The following is a 17350-nucleotide window of genomic DNA, read 5'->3' as shown; positions in this document are numbered from 1 at the left end:
CACAGTTCAAAAGTATAATTATCTTTAACGCTGATTATAAACACTTAACCTGTACTTAATATTTTTAATACGGTTGTTGAGTTTACACTATATCCGCAGTGCACATGAACGCAGCAATCTTGTTTAACACGTGATCGGCTAATGTTAACGGAGCTTTATCAGTTGCAGAATTTACGTGTTGTGGTGTGTTTTTGGTGGGGTCTGCCACATTTTTCTGCGCCGTCAGCGACAAGCAAGAGATTTGTAATCACCCTTCTGAGGTAAAGTACGGTAAACAAAAAAAGTCATGGATGTTATTCAAATAATAATGAGTCGTGTAGACTGCAAGCTAAAATGCTAATTGCTTAAGCCTCATTGAGCTCGTCACGTGAAAAGAAAAGAGTACATTGTTGTATTTTTTTTTAAAGATATTTCCATTACATAATTAATTACATAATCTACAATGTTATTTTCACCATAGACGAATACACGTACCTTGATATTGCAATACGGCAATGCCTCCGCCATTTTGGTCGTACGTCGACGCCATATTGAATGTGGCTAATTTAGAGCGAACGTTTGACAGCATCCAAGATCCCATTAGGTTTTGGTTGGAGTGTAAATGTAATCCCGGATTGTCTTTATCAAGTATGCTTGAACAATGACTTTTGATTGTATTTGGGTAATAACCTTTATGGACTTCGTGGCTAATATTATGACGTAAATCGATTTATATTCGGTAATTTATAGCTATTTAACTATTACTGACAATCACTGGAGACAGACTAGCTGTGCTACCTTTCCTTCTGACTGCTTACTCCGCTCTTTGGGAAAGACCTTTGTTGTTTGGAGCCTGGTTTGAAAAAGGAATCCAATCTACATAAATATTAGGGCTGCAACTAACGATTATTTTGATAATTGTCTATTATTTTTTTAGATTAATCAGATCAGCAAAATTAATTTCTATCCCTTCATTTGAAAACATGCCATTATTTCAAATTGATACTGTAGAAAATGGACAACCATAAAGTGATTCAGTTACTAGTTTGGTCTGTAACATCTGTCAGAAAATTAGACAAAAAAGAAAATTGGCAAAAAATGTTAATTGTTTTCCAAAATAAAAGCAAATGTCTCATTTTGATTAAAAATAAAGATAATCAATCTGCTTTCATGAAGGACTACAGAAATCAGAATATTTACTGTTGAAGGGCAGAAGTTCTGAGGATTTGGACAATTTCAAGTTAAACAAGGTTGATTAATTAATTCATCGATTATCAAAATAGTTCATTAATTTGACAATCGATTAGTTGTTGATTAATTGTTGCACCGCTAGTAAATATCCGCAGCCTTTGCTGAATAGTTTGTTGTTTCACCCTTGGCAGCAACTCCAACCTCGTCTTTTTTTTTTAAACTAATGCTTTGCACACCCATCTTGGGGTAGTTTCAGCATTCTATAAACTCATTCCTTTATGCGCATCTTCTCTGACCGCCCTGTTTTTCCACATTCAATTTGGTGGCATCTATGTGTGTATGTCTATGATTGGAACTCCAGAGGTGATGGATGTTGGCGCAAGTCCGGTGCTCTATGAGCTGCTGGCCGAGATGGGCCAGGGCTCCTTTGGCAAGGTGTACAAGGCCAGAGAGTTGGGTGAGAGAGGCCGCCTCCTGACGGTGAAGAAGTTCCAATTCTGCAGCGAGTCGTCGCTGTCTTCGGGCAACAACGGCATCCCGCCCCACATGCTCCGTGAGGTGGCGCTGCTGTGTAGGATGAAGTACTTCGACCACCCCAACGTCGTCAAGTAAGAGCACATGAGCCATCCATCCATCCATTTTCTGAGCCGCTTCTCCTCACTAGGGTCGCGGGCGTGCTGGAGCCTATCCCAGCTGTCATCGGGCAGGAGGCGGGGTACACCCTGAACTGGTTGCCAGCCAATCGCAGGGCACATACAAACAAACAACCATTCACATTTTTATCAAATTGCCAAACTGTTGACTTCCTAATTGTAGGGCCGGGCGATTAATTAATTTGGTCTATTACAGTAATCCCTCATTTTTTGCGGGGGCTTAGGTTCCAGACCAGCACCACAATAGGTGATATCCGCGAAGTAGTGACCACATAATTTTTTTAAATTATTTGTACATATTTTAAAGCTGTATGAACCTCCCCAGACTCCTATTAATCTTCCCCACACTCCTATTACCCCCTACCATACTCTTATAAACACTTTCTATATGTTAAACACCTTTTAAACTCTTAAACATACAGTAATGCACAGTACTGCTGTACACCATATACATTTTATTCCTTGTAATATATGTCCTAATTAAATTTTGCTTTTTTTTTTTTTACAGTTCATTTTTTGTTTAAGCCTTAAGATCTCGCGACTATTTTCAAACATAATCATGTTTTCCATTTGAAAAGAAAGCAGCCTGTTGGACGATCACGTAGACAAACGCGTTGAACATTGTAGAGAAGATGCTGTTTTACTTACTTACAAGCATACAGTTTGTACAGTCATTTTGTGATGGTAAATTGTTAAACGTATAAAATGTTGATTCATTAAGAATTGTTTACATGCATGTTTTGACAAAGTGACATTTTAGGAGTAACATATTTTCAAAATTATCATTTAAAAAAAAAAAAAGTATTTACTGTGAACCCTCGCATAGTCGGAGAATCGGCATTCGCAAATTCTCATATTTTTGGAGAAACTATCCTCAGTTATTTGCTGTTTTTCTGCTTAGGCCAAAGCTTTGCATCTTGGCGCCAAGGAACTATGTTGAAGTGAGTTGAGGAGCTTCATTTAGTCAAAAGTAGTGCTTTGTCGCCATTTTTTGGGATGTATAGGCAATTATAAAACTTTCTGGGGAGGTGTCAGTTACTCACAGATTTTTGCTCTCCGTTGCAGGGCTCAGTCAGTCCTGTGAAGAGTGGGGATTCACTGTATTTTTATTATTGCGGTGGAAGTTTTATGCCAGTTAATGCAGAGGGGACAGTTTCAAAGCTTCTTTGGTATAAGGCGAAATAAAGCAAATCCCAGATGACAAAAAAACAAAACCTGTTTTCTTTGAAGGGGAAAAATCAATTAAGATCGTAAATTAGTATAATATAGTAATATATTTTGTGGGAAAAAAACCTGAGATTTTATTTTAAGGACATATCGGCCAGCAATACCAAATTGTAATGCACGATGACAATGATATTTAAACATGAATCCTCCTGTTGGACTGTGCAGGTTATTGGATGCGGGGGCCATGCTTGTGGGCAAGGTGTTGGACCTCACGTTGGTGTTGGAATACATAGACCAGGACCTGTCCACTTACCTGTCCAGAGCCTCTCCGTCTGGACTTAGCCGCGACGACATTAAGGTAAAAACAATAACACAGTCAAGCTTAACTTACTTTTTTTTTTTCTTCTCTTAATTGCCCTTGACTTCTTGTTGTCGTAGAAAAAAAAAGAACTGGAAAAGCAAAGTCTATCCCAGCGGTCACCAACCTTTTTGAATTGGAGAACTACTTCTCGGGTTGATTAATGCGAGTGGCTACCAGTTTGATACACACTTCTGAAATAACAAATTTCCTCATATTACCGTTAATTTTGTGATATTATTAAATAATTGGTAATATTTATCGGAAAACATTGATGTTAGTGATTTCTCACAAGAACAATTATCCACAATGATTTAACAAGGGGGCGGTACTGTGGACGACTGGTTAGAGCGTCTGCCTCACAGTTCTGAGGACCGAGGTTCAATCCCCCGCTCCGCCTGTGTTGAGTTTGCATGTTCTCCCCGTGCCTGCGTGGGTTTTCTCCGGGCACTCCGGTTTCCTCCCACATCCCAAAAACATGCATGGTAGGTTAATTGAAGACTCTAAATTGCCCGTAGGTGTGAATGTGAGTGCGGATGGTTGTTTGTTTGTATGTGCCCTGCGATTGGCTGGCAACCGGTTCAGGGTGTACCCCGCCTCTTGCCCGATGATAGCTGAGATAGGGTCCAGCACTCCCGCGACCCTTGTGAGGATAAGCGGCTCAGAAAATGGATGGCTGGATGGATGGATTTAACAAGGGTGGCAACAGATAAGTATCAATATCCAACAGTCTAAACCTCATTATGCGATGTTCATCATTGTCCTGCAAATACAGCATGTGTCAACAGAGGGTATTGTTCTCCAACAAAAGCATCACACAAAACCCTCTGTGTTTTGTGCAGGCTATTTTGGACATTTTTTTGGTCGTTCTTTTATTTTCAATCAAAAAAATAGAATTCATTATATATAATGAGTTAAAAAGTAAAGTAAGATAGACTATTTTACATATTGTCACTGTTGGGCGGGAACCTCTTTTGTCCAAATTTCATATTTTTCTTTATATACTGTTGGTCACTCCCTTTGTGGGACTGTTATTTTTACAAATTAGAGACCAATCTAAATTCCTAAAAATGAGTTTGCTCTCTTTGATGATGCAATGTTACTGGCTCAACTAACATTTTGGTTTCCTGGAAAGTGATGGTTTTGGAGATAGGAGGATTCTGCCTGATGTATAGGCATAGTGATTTTTTTTTTTTATTATTATTAATTTTTTTTTGCATACTCAGACTCAAGAGTCAAAACTTTTCCAACCCCTGTTGTAACATGTGCCAACCTTTGTTACATATCACCAAACACAAGTAAATCATTTAGCTGCCACTTTTTTGTGTGATAAAAGAACAAAAAAGAGAAGATGCATTGGTGCCATCTGTGCGCCCAGGCCGTGATGCAGCAGCTGATGCGCGGCCTGGACTTCCTGCACGTCAACATGGTGCTGCACCGTGACCTCAAACCGGAAAACGTCCTGGTCAGCAGCAGCGGCCTGGTCAAGATCGCCAACTTTGGCCTGGCTTGCTTGTACACCTTCAACACGGCTTTCACGCCAGGTGTACGTGCGCTATTACGTCACAGTGTTCATCACAGAAAGTGTGTTTTAAAAGAAAAAGTCTTTGTTTCTGCAGGTTGTCACATTGTGGTATCGAGCTCCGGAAGTGCTACTCAACTCTGTTTACATGTCATCTGTGGACGTGTGGAGCGCGGGATGCATCTTTGCCGAGCTCTTCCTGCTAAAGTAAGAACGTCACTCATTGCTGCTGACATGAAGACGACGCGTTGACTTGACATTCATCCCGCAGGCCGCTCTTCAAAGGATTCAGTGAGGCGCAGCAGCTTCAAATGATCTTTGAGTAAGTATTTTGTTGTTCACTATTTCTATAATGTTACCAAAGCCTTTTTCTCACAAAGATCATTGAGAATTGCCACATCACAGATGTTCTAGAGGAGCCACAATGTATCCGCCTTTGCCTTTTACGCAGCACCCAACAAGCATGATTTTATAGCAACTGTAGACTTTCACACAGCAACACAGCACATACTTTACACAGAGATCTTGCAAAATGGTCTCAGAACCCAGCAAAGAGGCTCAGAAAAAGGTGTTACTGTAGCCTCTTTTACACGGAGAACCTGCAAAATTGCTGCATCAGAGCTGTAATATAAGATTCAGAATGTACCTTTGCCTTTGACATAGAACCCAGCAAAGTGTGATAATAGTCTTATAGCCTCTTTTACACAGAGATTCTGCAAAAGTCCCATATTAGAGACATAACAGATGTTATCTCTGCCTTGGCCTTTCACACTTTTTTTCACAAATCTGCCCTTTCACACAGGCCCGATTTAAACATTGCATTTAGTCATTTTGTCTACTTTTTTAACGGCAGGCTCATTGTTTTTGCTGTTGTCAATCACTTCAGGTTCATCGGTTTGCCCGGCGAGGATGAGTGGCCCCAGGACAGCCCCGTCGCTTACTCACTCTCCTTGGGGCCCAAAGAGCCCAGTCCCCTGCTGCTGCTCTCCTTGAACCTCGACGAGCGAGACCTCCTCCTGGTGAGTTGACAAAAGCATCATAAAAGAGCATAGGGCTGGGCAAATATTCGATTTTCGAAAAACTTTTTCAAATCAGAGTTCCCCACATTGCTAGCTGTTTTATAGCATTTTACAGACCTTGTATGTTCTGTGACAATGTATGTACTGCACCCACACCAAAGAAAGAGTAGACTTTCTTCTTTGACCAGGAAAAAAATTGTTTGTAGCTTTTTCCGTTCTTTAGTAACCAGCAGTAGAGCATGGGTTCTGCAGGGAATAGAACTCCTCAAGCAAAACCTGTTTTGAATAATGTGTTTGTCAGTTGTTTTCTTTATAAGCAAAGAGGCAAACAAAAATCAGTTAAAATCAGAAATAGGGTTTTTGTGAAAATATAAAATCCGAAATTGCATTTTAAGGCCATTCCGCAAAGGCCCATAACAGCGTGAGCATCAAACATCCGTTTTGTTCACCCGCAGCAATGTTTGACCTTCACGCCGAGCAGACGCATCTCGGCCGCCGGGGCTCTTGCTCACCCCTTCTTCAGCCAGCACTGAGGGAAAGTATTCAGTCTCTTACATGTTGCGTGTTTACAAAGCTACTATGATCGCCTTAAAATGGACACCTTTTGTTGATTTTGTGGAACTTATCTGTGGAGAGGCAGCACTTTATGTTGTGAAAAACGATGGCTTTGAGTTCTGATCGCTGAATTATGTCACAGTGGAATGTATAACATTGACTCTTATGTTTACAACTGTTTATAATGAGTGTTGCATTTAAGAGCAGTACAAGCCCTTTTATGGCTGATGTTGACAAAGCAGAAAAACATATTAAAGGAGACAGTATTTTTCACAAGTTAAAATACTCCCAAGTGTCTTACTAAAATGTCTGTGACATGCCGTGGTCAAACTACACCAAGGATGAAGAATTCGAAACATATTTTGGAAATCGTCTTATTTTAGGGGCGGATCTCCCTTATGCCACATCCCGCCCCACTTACTGCTGGGCCAATAGCGAGCCTTGCTTTCATTAGGTTGATAACCAGTGGTCCTGCCGTCGTTTACCGACCTGTCCATCTCCCAACCGATTTACCTACCTGCCAACCTACCTACCATTTATCATCTACAGTACCTACCTACCCACCAATCTATTAGTCATCCACTTATAATACCTATTTAGTCTTCTACCTACTTACCAACCTACCCATCAACCTAGTACCGACTAGCCCCCCTTCCTACCTTCCTTTAAACGCAACATCTACTGCTCACCAGACCCCCTTAAACTATTGTAGTCATTACAGTCTCTTTTGCTGTTTTTTTCTCGCATATTTCACGTAAATATGGATAGACACGCCACGGGTTGTCCGTCTATTTTTACTCTTCATCCACGTGTGCTGTTAACCCCCCACCCACCTCCCCTAGAGAGGGGCTGACTACTTTTGGAGCAAGCTGTCAACGTCAAGTGCTGACTAGCCCAAGTGAGGAGCTTGTGCCTGCTTTTGCCGGACGCATGTAAGTATCTGTTTTTTATTTCATAAAAAGCCTAGAGTAGTTGGGTATCACATTAAGAATTTGAATAAATTGCTGTGGATGTAAATGACTATTCTGTTTTTGGCATTGTATCGATCTGGATGTTCTTTTCAACCGGGGCCGATCTGGTCTGTGAAGTGTTTGTGAAGTCACCTGCTTGTGGATACGGTTTTGTGAGCAAAGCAACTGAAATGCCGTCAAGGATGGAATATTCAGTTTTGTTGTTCACTGCAATAGTTTATAAACCTGATTTGTTATGCTAATAATTTAAAGTGTCTTTAAGTAATCCTTCATTAACCGTACAGTCTCTTTAAAATCACTTTCTAGCTTTCTTAACTGTCATTCGAGTGTTAAAATGTGCCAGTACAACTAAATACAGTTAAACGGAAATAGAGTAAAACCACTTACCTTTTTAAAACATCTGACTGTCACAATCTTAAGTGTATTGCTTAAGTGCCTTTTTAACATTCTTACCTATACAAATATAGACTATAAGTTAAATGCTATATAAATTGTAACAATGACACCGTACTCAGTCTTTAATAATGACAACGGTATAATGCTGTCGTAACTAACTGTACGATATATTTTTTTAACTAACTGAAAAAGAAGTTCACTAATGTTAATAGTAAATGGTACAAACTCCAATATATTTATAGAGCAGTTTAACAACCAGAGCTGTAACAAACTGCTCTATATAAGATCGAGCATAAAACACGCTACAAGCAATAGAATTGCAATACAATCATAATAAAAATAATAACGGTAAAATAATACAAAGTTAAATTAATGAAATATTTTCTATTTAAGTATACAAGAAATGCTCCCTTCAGATTGGCATTTGGCATACAGGAGGTCCGGAATTTGTGTAGATTTGTGTAAATATTTATTATTTATTTGTTTTTCCATATGTGATGTCACGTTAGTTTGTGCTACTATGTTTTTTTTGCGAGTATGCTATCTTATATTATTTATGAGCCTTATGTGAAGGTAATTTGTTTGTGTTGAATAATTTAACTTATGTAGTTTGTGTAACATGGATTCATGAACGAGTACATTCCAGAAGCACGGTGTTGATGCTTGATGATCCTCTCCATTTTGAGTACTTCAGGAAAAACTCTGAAATGAAGTTAATCCTTTGATTGCTGGCTGAACTGACATTTAGAGGCGCATTTGATTATTTGTCCATTATTATCATTGACCGATGGGTAAAAGTGGGAAAATCGTCTTGATTGAAGCCTTTTTTTTTCTGTAAAAGTTAACGAGAGTTCTGTGGCTCCCATCCCCAAATTAACCCCGCGTCGTCCACTTTGAACCTTGGTGGTGTCCCCCACCTCGTCCCCTTTCTCCCGTCGACTTTCCCTCAGCTGGTCACATGACATTTTGGCCACTCTCGCCTATACTGTTGCTGCAAACGTAAAGGCGACGATGGATGCTTGAGCTTTGTCTGTACTGCGAGGAGGTGAGTTCACGCTGTCATCTCCATGGCGACCAGTTAATAGCATCCTTTTCTGTCTCCAGCACATTTACGTTCTTTTCACTCTTGACTCACATAGAAAGTGTTTCATTATGCACTATTGTTATCCTCTGTATTAAGTATATATTTTGTGAACTGTGCTATAAACCGAAGCTTTAGCTGGTCGGGGTGCTAAGTCCGCGGCTCATGCCTCTTTTGTTCTATTGTGCTTCCTGCACGGCGGCTAAAATATTAGGAATGCTGACAGCCACAGTTTGGGGAATCGCATGCACGCACGCGCACACACACACACACACACACATGCACACACAGATATACAAAGTGTTGGATCGCTGTTATTTATAATGTGGATTAAAGTATCAGCCCTGAGTGGTGTTATGAGCGTGTTGCCGTGAAACGTGTTCTAAATCAAACAAGTTTATTTGCGTGTAAATAACAAGGTAATCTTAATTTATGGTCAGGTGCTTTCACACTAACTCCCTTTAATCCGTTTTTAATACAACTATAGTTCTTTGGTTATTTATGAACACAGTAACCCCGGTTGTGGGGCGCCAAATAAAGCCCAGAACTAGGAACTTTTGGATGACTGTTGTGTGTTTGGACTGCAGGAATTAGTGTCTAAATTTTGGGTAATTTACCAGTTTTATCTACTTTTTGGAGGTCCAAGAACCTTTCTTTAGTACCCAGAACTAAGAGTTCCTGGAAGTGGGGTTTACAACTTAAGATGAATAGGAGCAGAATGCCCGAAAGGGGCCCACATTGGATAATGATAAACAATCATTAACTCATAATATCGCCCTCGGAGGATTAAATAGCCAATCAGAAGACTTAAAAATAATGTCATCTGACTTGGTTGTGTTTTACGATGTATAATTCAGGATTATGTCCTCTTAACTGTCAGTCCACACACGTAGAATTTCCCCCCATTTTTCTCCAACCATCAGTTGTTTTTGTGCCTTTTCCATAAGTGACTTTCTGTGGGCTTCTAATTAACTGAAATAGTCGCCCTCTTGCTTTAACTTGCGCTGGACAACATTTTATGAACCAGAAACAAACAAAAACCCAAAAGACACATCTAACCAGAGCAAATCTTGTAGAACCCAATTTTGCTTGTAGCTGCCTTCTTCCTTGGCTAGCAAAGTTTGGAAGGATACCAAAGGAAGGTGTTAATGGTGTTTGGGCTGTGTTTAGGAGGCACTAGATTAAGTTACTCAAAGTTTGGCGGAAAAGAGCTGCAGAGTCATGAGCCCAGAGTGGTGTTGCCTTTCAGTGCAATGGGAGATTCCAGGTTGGCGCTGCTGAGGGTCAGTTTACAGAAGAGAGTGAGAGAGAGAGAGAGAGACAGGAGAGCTTACATGTAGGATACAGTCAACTTTCATCTTTAGTTCTCTTGTAGGACCCCGAAAATTCTCCATGGCCATGATTTAGAGCTGAAGTGACTAATCCCGGGACGCAATGGAGGACCTGGTCCTGGAGCCCCGGTCAGAGCGCATCGCTCGCTACAAGGCAGAGAGGAGGCGGGAGCTGGACGAGCGTTTTGGACACACCGAAGAGTGTGTAGACCCCCGACGGGCCAGCGACGACGAGGAGGCACGAGACCCCGGTTCCCAAAACGTCAACGGCAAGACACACGGTGTTCTGAATGGATCGGACGCTTCCGTGGGATCCACCTGCCTGACAAGGTGAGTCGTGACTCCTTGCTTGTGGGAGGAAAATGTTGGTGAATTTTGATGACTCACCATGAAACAGCAAACTTCAATGCCAGAAGTTAGACAACTCAGCCCCCAAAAACAGTTTGATGTAGCAGCATAAAATGTGCTATACATGTCTATTAAGAGTAGACCAACTAAAAAGTCTCAGGAAGCCATGCCTGAAAATCCACAGGAAGTCTGCCATTTTGCTTTGAAACAGCCATTTTAGGCTCACTTTGGCCATTTCCAAGGGCCTCGTCATTGAGATTTTGTCCAATTGCTACCAACTTTGAACCAGGTACACTAGACAGTTGGGCAACGCTAAATTGTGAAACATTTGAGATTTTTTTCATTGCCAGTAAACAAAAACTCTTTGTGAGTCAACTCCACAAGACCAAACGGCTTATGTGAGTTTTAGCTTAGTGTGGTAAGTTAACTCTATTTGCTTTACATTCATTGATTGCTCTGCACATTAAAACTCAGAGGTGTGAATCAATGTGACCTACATTAACCCCCCCCTCCCCCCCCTCGGACTCAGGCTGCAACAGTTTTTTTTTTCACCTAATGAACAATACATACTGTACTGTATAACATGTTTTGTTGCACACTAACTCTTGCTTCACGCTGCAGGCAGGATTCCCAGTACACAACGGAGCAGCAGCAGCTCTGCACTCGGGTGTCGGTGGGGCAGCTGAGGAGTGCTCTTCTGCAGCAGGCGGGAAACGGAGCCGAGCCGGACAAATTGTAAGCGCCATGACACTAGTTTTACTACATATATGCTTTGTTACCTAAAGGGTAAACATGTCATACAAGTGTCAAAGTCACCCTCTGCAGAATAAGACACAAATACAGTAAAACGACTCACCCCTTGAAGACGCCTGACATAATGGAGAGCAATAGATAGTTTGTTGACAAGATTTTTTTTAGCGCTCGTCATTAGCCTTTATGCTTTTACCTATACACTATTTACGTCATTACATGCTTTTTCAAATGAATTTGTGACTATAACTGATATTAAAGTTATTGCTCGCATTGTATCCAGAAGCATTTCTCATAATCCGGAAGGTTCCATTTCCCGTTGTATGGTCCGGTTCTATCCCTCTGTGGTGGCATCACAAAAAACACTAAAATAAAAATAAAAGAGAAACATTTGTCTTATTAACCAACACACAGCCTGCTCCATTCTTTTTTGTCGGGCCCACCGAGTACAATGGTGCCTTGAGATACAAGTGACCTGGACTTCTGACTTTTTCTGAGGTACTAGCCGTCGTTCAGCCAATTTTTGCTTTGACTGAGCAGAGTGCTATTTTTTTTAATTAAAAACACATTACAGTTTTTTAGGGGGTGGGGGAGACTGAAACGGATTAACGGCATTTTCATTCATTTCACTGGGGAAAGATGATTTGAAATACACATGCACATATAGAGAAAGACAACCATTCAACCTCACATTCACACCATCACTGAGTGGGGACTAAACCAATGCTGGATGCACTGAAGTCAGCCGAGTGCGCATTACACCGTCAGTGACTGTTAGTGATACCCTTTTCGGTACCATACTTCTGTGGTAGGTAACCCGTGTGAAGGTTGCCCAAAAGTGTCTCCAAACCCTTCTCGGATTTGGACAATACTGAACTGAAGTGTACTGCTAGGTGGTCATGGGACTAATACTATAATGCCCTCCACCCGTTTATGTGTTAGGTGTGCAGATGATGGGGCACGAGCCGCGTCCTCTCTGGACCTGACTTTAAAGCCTGCGTCGGACGGGGCCCGTCGCCGCACCCGGCGTTACTTTCCCGGCGGGCCAGGTGGCGCCCGCAAGAACGGCGAGCGCTTCAGGACTCAGCCCATCACGGCCAATGAGGTGGAAGAGAGCGGCGGGTAGGCACAGCTCAGGGAGAGACCATGAAGTTATTCTCCTAGCGTCATTTTCCATGATATTATGGTCTCTTCTAGGTTGGTGGAGGCTAAGGAAAAGGAAATGTGTGAAGGTAAATGCCATTTAATGGTCACCACTGATACCTGAGCGGCCAAAAGGATGATATTTAAATCATATTTTCTCGGGTGGGAAAACCTTTATGCTAAGAAGCCAAATTTGATTATTAAATCGGACAGATGGAGCAGGCATTTGAAGTTGAGGTAAAAAAAACAACAACTCTTGTTTTCCTTGTTCCGCAGCCGATGTGAAAACAGACGAACGAGCCCAGATGAGCGTGGCGGCCAAGATGTCTTTATTTAAAGTGAGTCACTTTTGTCTCTGAAAGCGGACACTCATTGCTATTCATAAACCTCGCTCGGCACTGTGGACAGCACATTCACTTGTGTGCCATCACAATCTTATTAATAGAGGAGGCATTTCATTCTAACTCCACAATGAACGCAGCTCACCAGAACAGCAGCCATTCAATAATCCCACCACTTAAGAACATAAAATTCTGTATGACGATCATGAGTAAACCCAGAAAAAAGTCTCAAGAAGCTATGTCCAGAAAGACACCGAAGGTCGACCATTTTGGTTTGAAACTGATACATTTGAATCATTTTTGTGAAAATGTATGTTTGGTAGCATCTCCCTGTAATTTTTTGAAAATCCAGCTCTTGGAGGCAGTTAAAATTAGCCAATTAAAATTTGGTCAATGTCTATCATGAGTAGACCCACAAAAAAAGTCTCAACCAGCTATCCCCAAAAAGTAAGTCAACCATGTTTGGTGAAACTGATATTTTAGGTCATTTTTGTTAAAATTTTAGTTAGATAGCATCGCTCCGGAATTTAAAAAAAAATGCAGCCCCCAAAGCTAGTTAACTTAGCTCCTTAAAATGTGGTCGGCGTTTCTATCATGAGTAGACCCACAAGCAAGTCTCAAGAAGGCATGCTTGAAAAGACAGAGGAAATCTTCCATTTTGGTTTGAAACAGCCATCTAAGAGTGACTTTGTCCATTTCCAGGCTCCCTCCAGAGACAAACATGTCCTTGAGATTTTCTCCGATTGCTACCAAATTTGGATTTAGTACACTACGCAGATGAGCAATGTTTTCGGTGAAGTTTGACGACTCTACGTAATACTCCAAACAGTCAACTCCACAAGGTCACCGCGATACCGATGCTATTCACTAGCCCATCTATGTCGTTTCCCATTAATTGTTAGCACTATGCTAGGTGCAAGCTAGGTTTCGTAAGGCAAAGGTATGGAGTTGTTTGAAATACACAACGTGTAGTTTGACAGTAAACCTCAACTGAGAGTGGCAGTAAACAGCTTGGAGTCTTTTTTTGGTAGAAATGTTCACTATCTGCCTAAGTGCTGCTTGTTGGGAATTGATTTGAGTTTATTGCCACTGTACAGCGCTTGTATCTCACATTATTTCTCCTAAATCAAAGCAAAAAATTGGCTCAACGACAGCTTGTATCTGGAAAAAACAAGGCAACGCTGTTGATGCAAGAACTCAGGAGTTGGGATGCGAATGTTATATTGCGATCTATGGCGAGTAGGAATTTTCCAGCAGTTGTCGCGCCAGCTGCTCATCTCGACGTCCAGACGTGCGCTTATGACGCTGCAGACTGCGCTGGTGTTGAAAGATGTGATGTGGCCCAACAGGTGTTGTACTCAGTTCCACCGCTTGGTCCGATGCGAAAGCGGCTTCCGGCACCTCATTTCACGCTCAGCTTTAGCCACTAAGGTGAAAATGCGCCAAACATTGTGTTGCCATTGACAACCACGGCAGCCAGGTTATTATTAGTGGAAGCAGGCCGTGGGGGGTAACCCAACGCGGCCCGACTCATGTTACTCTACGCCGTGACGCTCGTCGCACCGCTGCCGACTGCTTTCCCTCTGCCTCCCCACCCCTTGCAAATAGAACAACCATTATTGTGCTCGCCTTTGTGACTTTTTAGGAGCTGCCGATCGAACCTGTCAATCTTATTCATACAGTCAATATGTTTCTGCGCAGGAGCTGGAGAAGACGGCCGCCCCCGAGGCCTCGGCTTTCCTCAAACCTCGATCCGGAAGCGTCTGTCATGAGCGCAGGCAGCGGCGGGGCAACGACCATCGCTTCCTCACGCAGCCAATCACTTGTGAGGAGATGGTGGCTGTCAGGTGAAAAATAAATATATACACACACTATATAAGAGAAAAAGCTGGAATCTTACGAGAATAAAGTTGTTTGTTTGAGATAGTTCTATTTTGTTCTCGCAGGTTTTTTTAATTCCGTAAGATTGCAACTTTTTCCCTGAAAGATTTTGACGTTTTTTTCCCTGAAAAAAAGATTTCTATTCTTCTAACATAACAACTTATTATTTCTCAAAGTTTCTTGTAAAATGACAACTTTTTTTCCATAAGGATTTCTATTAAGATTACGATTTTCTTGATTTTTTTTTTCTTGCATAATTCAGACTTTCTTTCTTGAAAGAAATAGACCAAAAAAAGCTTTTTTCTTACAAGATTACCAAAAAAAGACTTTGTTTCATATTTTTCCTCAAAAAATAAGTCTGAAATGACTTTTTTCTTGAATGTTTTTGTAGTTAGATTACAACTTTTTTACTTGAAAATGTATGACTTTATTCTTATGATTTTCTTTGCCCAATACAATGTACTTTTTTGTAGGGTTCCAACTTTCTTTCTTTTTTTTTTTTTTTGCATAAAATTTAGAATTTTCTTCAAACAATGACTTTTCTCATACGTTCACAACTTTTTTTCTGCCCAATTTGATTTCATCATGAAGTTACAATTTACATCATGCGTCGTTGTTGCTTTTTTCTTTTTTACTGTGGCCCTAATGCTCCCTCATCAATGTGCTTAGTCTAGAAAAACATGAATGATTTTAATTGACAATAATTGTCTGACTATACTCAACATTACCCTTTAATTGGACTTTATTCTTCTTGTTAAGACTTGTGTTGTATTTGTGGGGTGCAGTGCACCATCGGCCGCACCAGAGGAGGCACGCCCTCCCCAGGGGGAGCCAACGGAGGCCGACGACGAGGGTTGCAAGCTTAGCGTGAGCGAGAAGTTGGCTCTTTTTAACAAACTCTCCTTGACCGAGGGGCCGAGTGCCGATGGGGCCCCGGAAAGGCGGCGGCAGAAGGGTGCCCGCTATCGCACGCAGCCCATCACGGTGGAGGAAGTCAGCCTGGTAAGTGACAGCGGTGCCTTGAGTTGGATTCGTTCCGTGACCATGCTCGTTACTCAAATCACTCGTATCTCAAATAAATTTCTCCATTGAAATGGAAAAGTTTTTTTTATACCTTCAGGTACTCCCAAAAACACCCTAAAACATTTTTTACGTTTTTTTTTTTTTTTACATGAAAAATAACACTCTACGACATCGTACTGTATGAAACATACAGTAATAACATAATTAAATTGACTATACAGAATTCAACTGTTTTTGCTTCCTGGTTTTAGCTTTAACTCAGTAGACGTTGCTTGACATTGCTTCTACTGATCTGCACGCCTTGGCAATCGGGGAGCAGTATAATACATACACACATAATGACACACAGATTTGCTGCTAAAAGGGAGGGAAGAAGACAGTCGCAACTAAACTGCAGTAATATAAGTCGTTTTTTTTAACAGCATAAATAATACATGCCTGCGTGTACATATTGCACATATTGTCTGTCTACATTTGTTTGGATTCAAATTGCTGTTCCCTAAATGGTTATACTGTAACTAGAGCAACATCAATGCTCGTTTCGTTAGCCCGTCTATGATGTTTTGCATTATTTGTTAGCGTTAAGCAACCAGACTTGCATAAGACAAAGTTATGTGGTTTGGTTAATAGACAATGTATAATTCTCTTTGTTTTATGTTTAGTTTTACAGTAAACTTCAACTGGGAGTGGCAATAAACATCTTGAAGCACGCACACTGGGCCTCTTTTTTTGAAAAATTGTTCGCTATTTGCCAAACTGCACACGGCATGCTCACTGAGAATCTTCTCAGCACTCACTTTCTTTAGACACCCTGTTAGAAAAACAAAATTGCCAAAATACCTCCACAAATAACAGAAATTGCAGCATAAAACACACGTTATCTGTACTTTCACACTTTGTTGTGAAGTTTGCGTCACAAAGAAAAGAAAATTGACCGAGGTATGGCTTGTCACTAAAAAAAACCTCAGAAGTTGGGGCAGGTGTAAATCAAGGTTGCACTGTATAACATGTTGCGATGAATGATAACTTTGATCTATAATGTGTTTGTGTTTGTGTTTGTGTTCAGCTGCAGAAAGGCCCCGTGCAGCTCCCCGCCTTGTCTTTGTCCTCTCACCTGTGCGACAGGCAGCAGGCCTCGTCCATCAACCTGAAGCCCAGCGAGCTGCGCCTCTCCTGCTCCAAGCCTGACGTCAGCCCAGCGGCTTCCAATCAGGCCATGCAGCGCTGTGACTCGGAGCCCGGGCTCAGAGGGATCCTGAAGAGGAGCCGCTCGGAGCGTAGCGGGATTTCCGGGGCGGAAGGCAACGGCGCCAATTCACACGGAGACGTGGCGACTGCATGGATAGGGAGGCCGGAGGCTGCGGGGGAGGGCGGCGGCTCCCGGGCGGCCGCCCCATGGAGGCGGGAGAGTATCGCCTGCACGCCGACGCATGCGCTGTCGACACACACTGACAGGTGGGAATAAATACTTGAACATACAGGAGCAGGTCTCACTTGAATATTGTCATAACGTTCATTTATTTCAGTAGTTCAATTAAAAAATGAAACTCATTGAGTTGATGGTGTCTATAAAGTCGCTTTAAAATTCAAGGCCCTTGTAAAGTGAAAATAATTGTAATTGTCATCTAAATTTGACACATC

General features: G+C 41.6%; 2 protein-coding genes across 6 annotated transcripts in view; both read left to right on the top strand.

Moving 5' to 3' along the window:
* Positions 1-37: 37 nt before the first annotated feature.
* On the top strand, positions 38-6720 carry cdk21 (cyclin-dependent kinase 21). 2 transcript variants are annotated; one of them, XM_061748602.1, is made up of 8 exons: positions 38-260; positions 1532-1778; positions 3216-3348; positions 4727-4894; positions 4968-5077; positions 5142-5192; positions 5757-5889; positions 6345-6720. In XM_061748602.1, exons 2-8 carry the CDS (start codon positions 1537-1539, stop codon positions 6420-6422), a joined length of 915 nt encoding a protein of 304 aa, XP_061604586.1. In that variant the 5' UTR covers positions 38-260; positions 1532-1536; the 3' UTR covers positions 6423-6720. The 2 variants fall into 2 exon arrangements, with proteins under 2 accessions (XP_061604586.1, XP_061604587.1); XM_061748603.1 differs by lacking the exon at positions 4727-4894.
* A 132-nt stretch (positions 6721-6852) lies between these two features.
* svilc (supervillin c) overlaps positions 6853-17350 on the top strand; it is a 25056-nt gene continuing 14558 nt past the window's right edge. For all 4 annotated transcript variants that reach the window (XM_061748591.1, XM_061748590.1, XM_061748592.1 and 1 more), the window contains exons 1-9: positions 6853-7376; positions 10268-10553; positions 11193-11306; positions 12264-12443; positions 12519-12553; positions 12741-12802; positions 14507-14652; positions 15472-15688; positions 16776-17164. In XM_061748591.1, the coding sequence (XP_061604575.1) occupies positions 10327-10553; positions 11193-11306; positions 12264-12443; positions 12519-12553; positions 12741-12802; positions 14507-14652; positions 15472-15688; positions 16776-17164 (1370 nt within the window). In that variant the 5' untranslated portion in view covers positions 6853-7376; positions 10268-10326. The remainder of the gene's footprint in view (positions 7377-10267; positions 10554-11192; positions 11307-12263; positions 12444-12518; positions 12554-12740; positions 12803-14506; positions 14653-15471; positions 15689-16775; positions 17165-17350) is intronic.

The sequence above is a fragment of the Phyllopteryx taeniolatus genome, chromosome 16, assembly GCF_024500385.1.
Source record: "Phyllopteryx taeniolatus isolate TA_2022b chromosome 16, UOR_Ptae_1.2, whole genome shotgun sequence".
Taxonomy (NCBI): Eukaryota; Metazoa; Chordata; class Actinopteri; order Syngnathiformes; family Syngnathidae; genus Phyllopteryx; species Phyllopteryx taeniolatus.
Note: the sequence above shows the minus strand (reverse complement) of the source record. Positions and strands in the feature narration are given on the sequence as shown.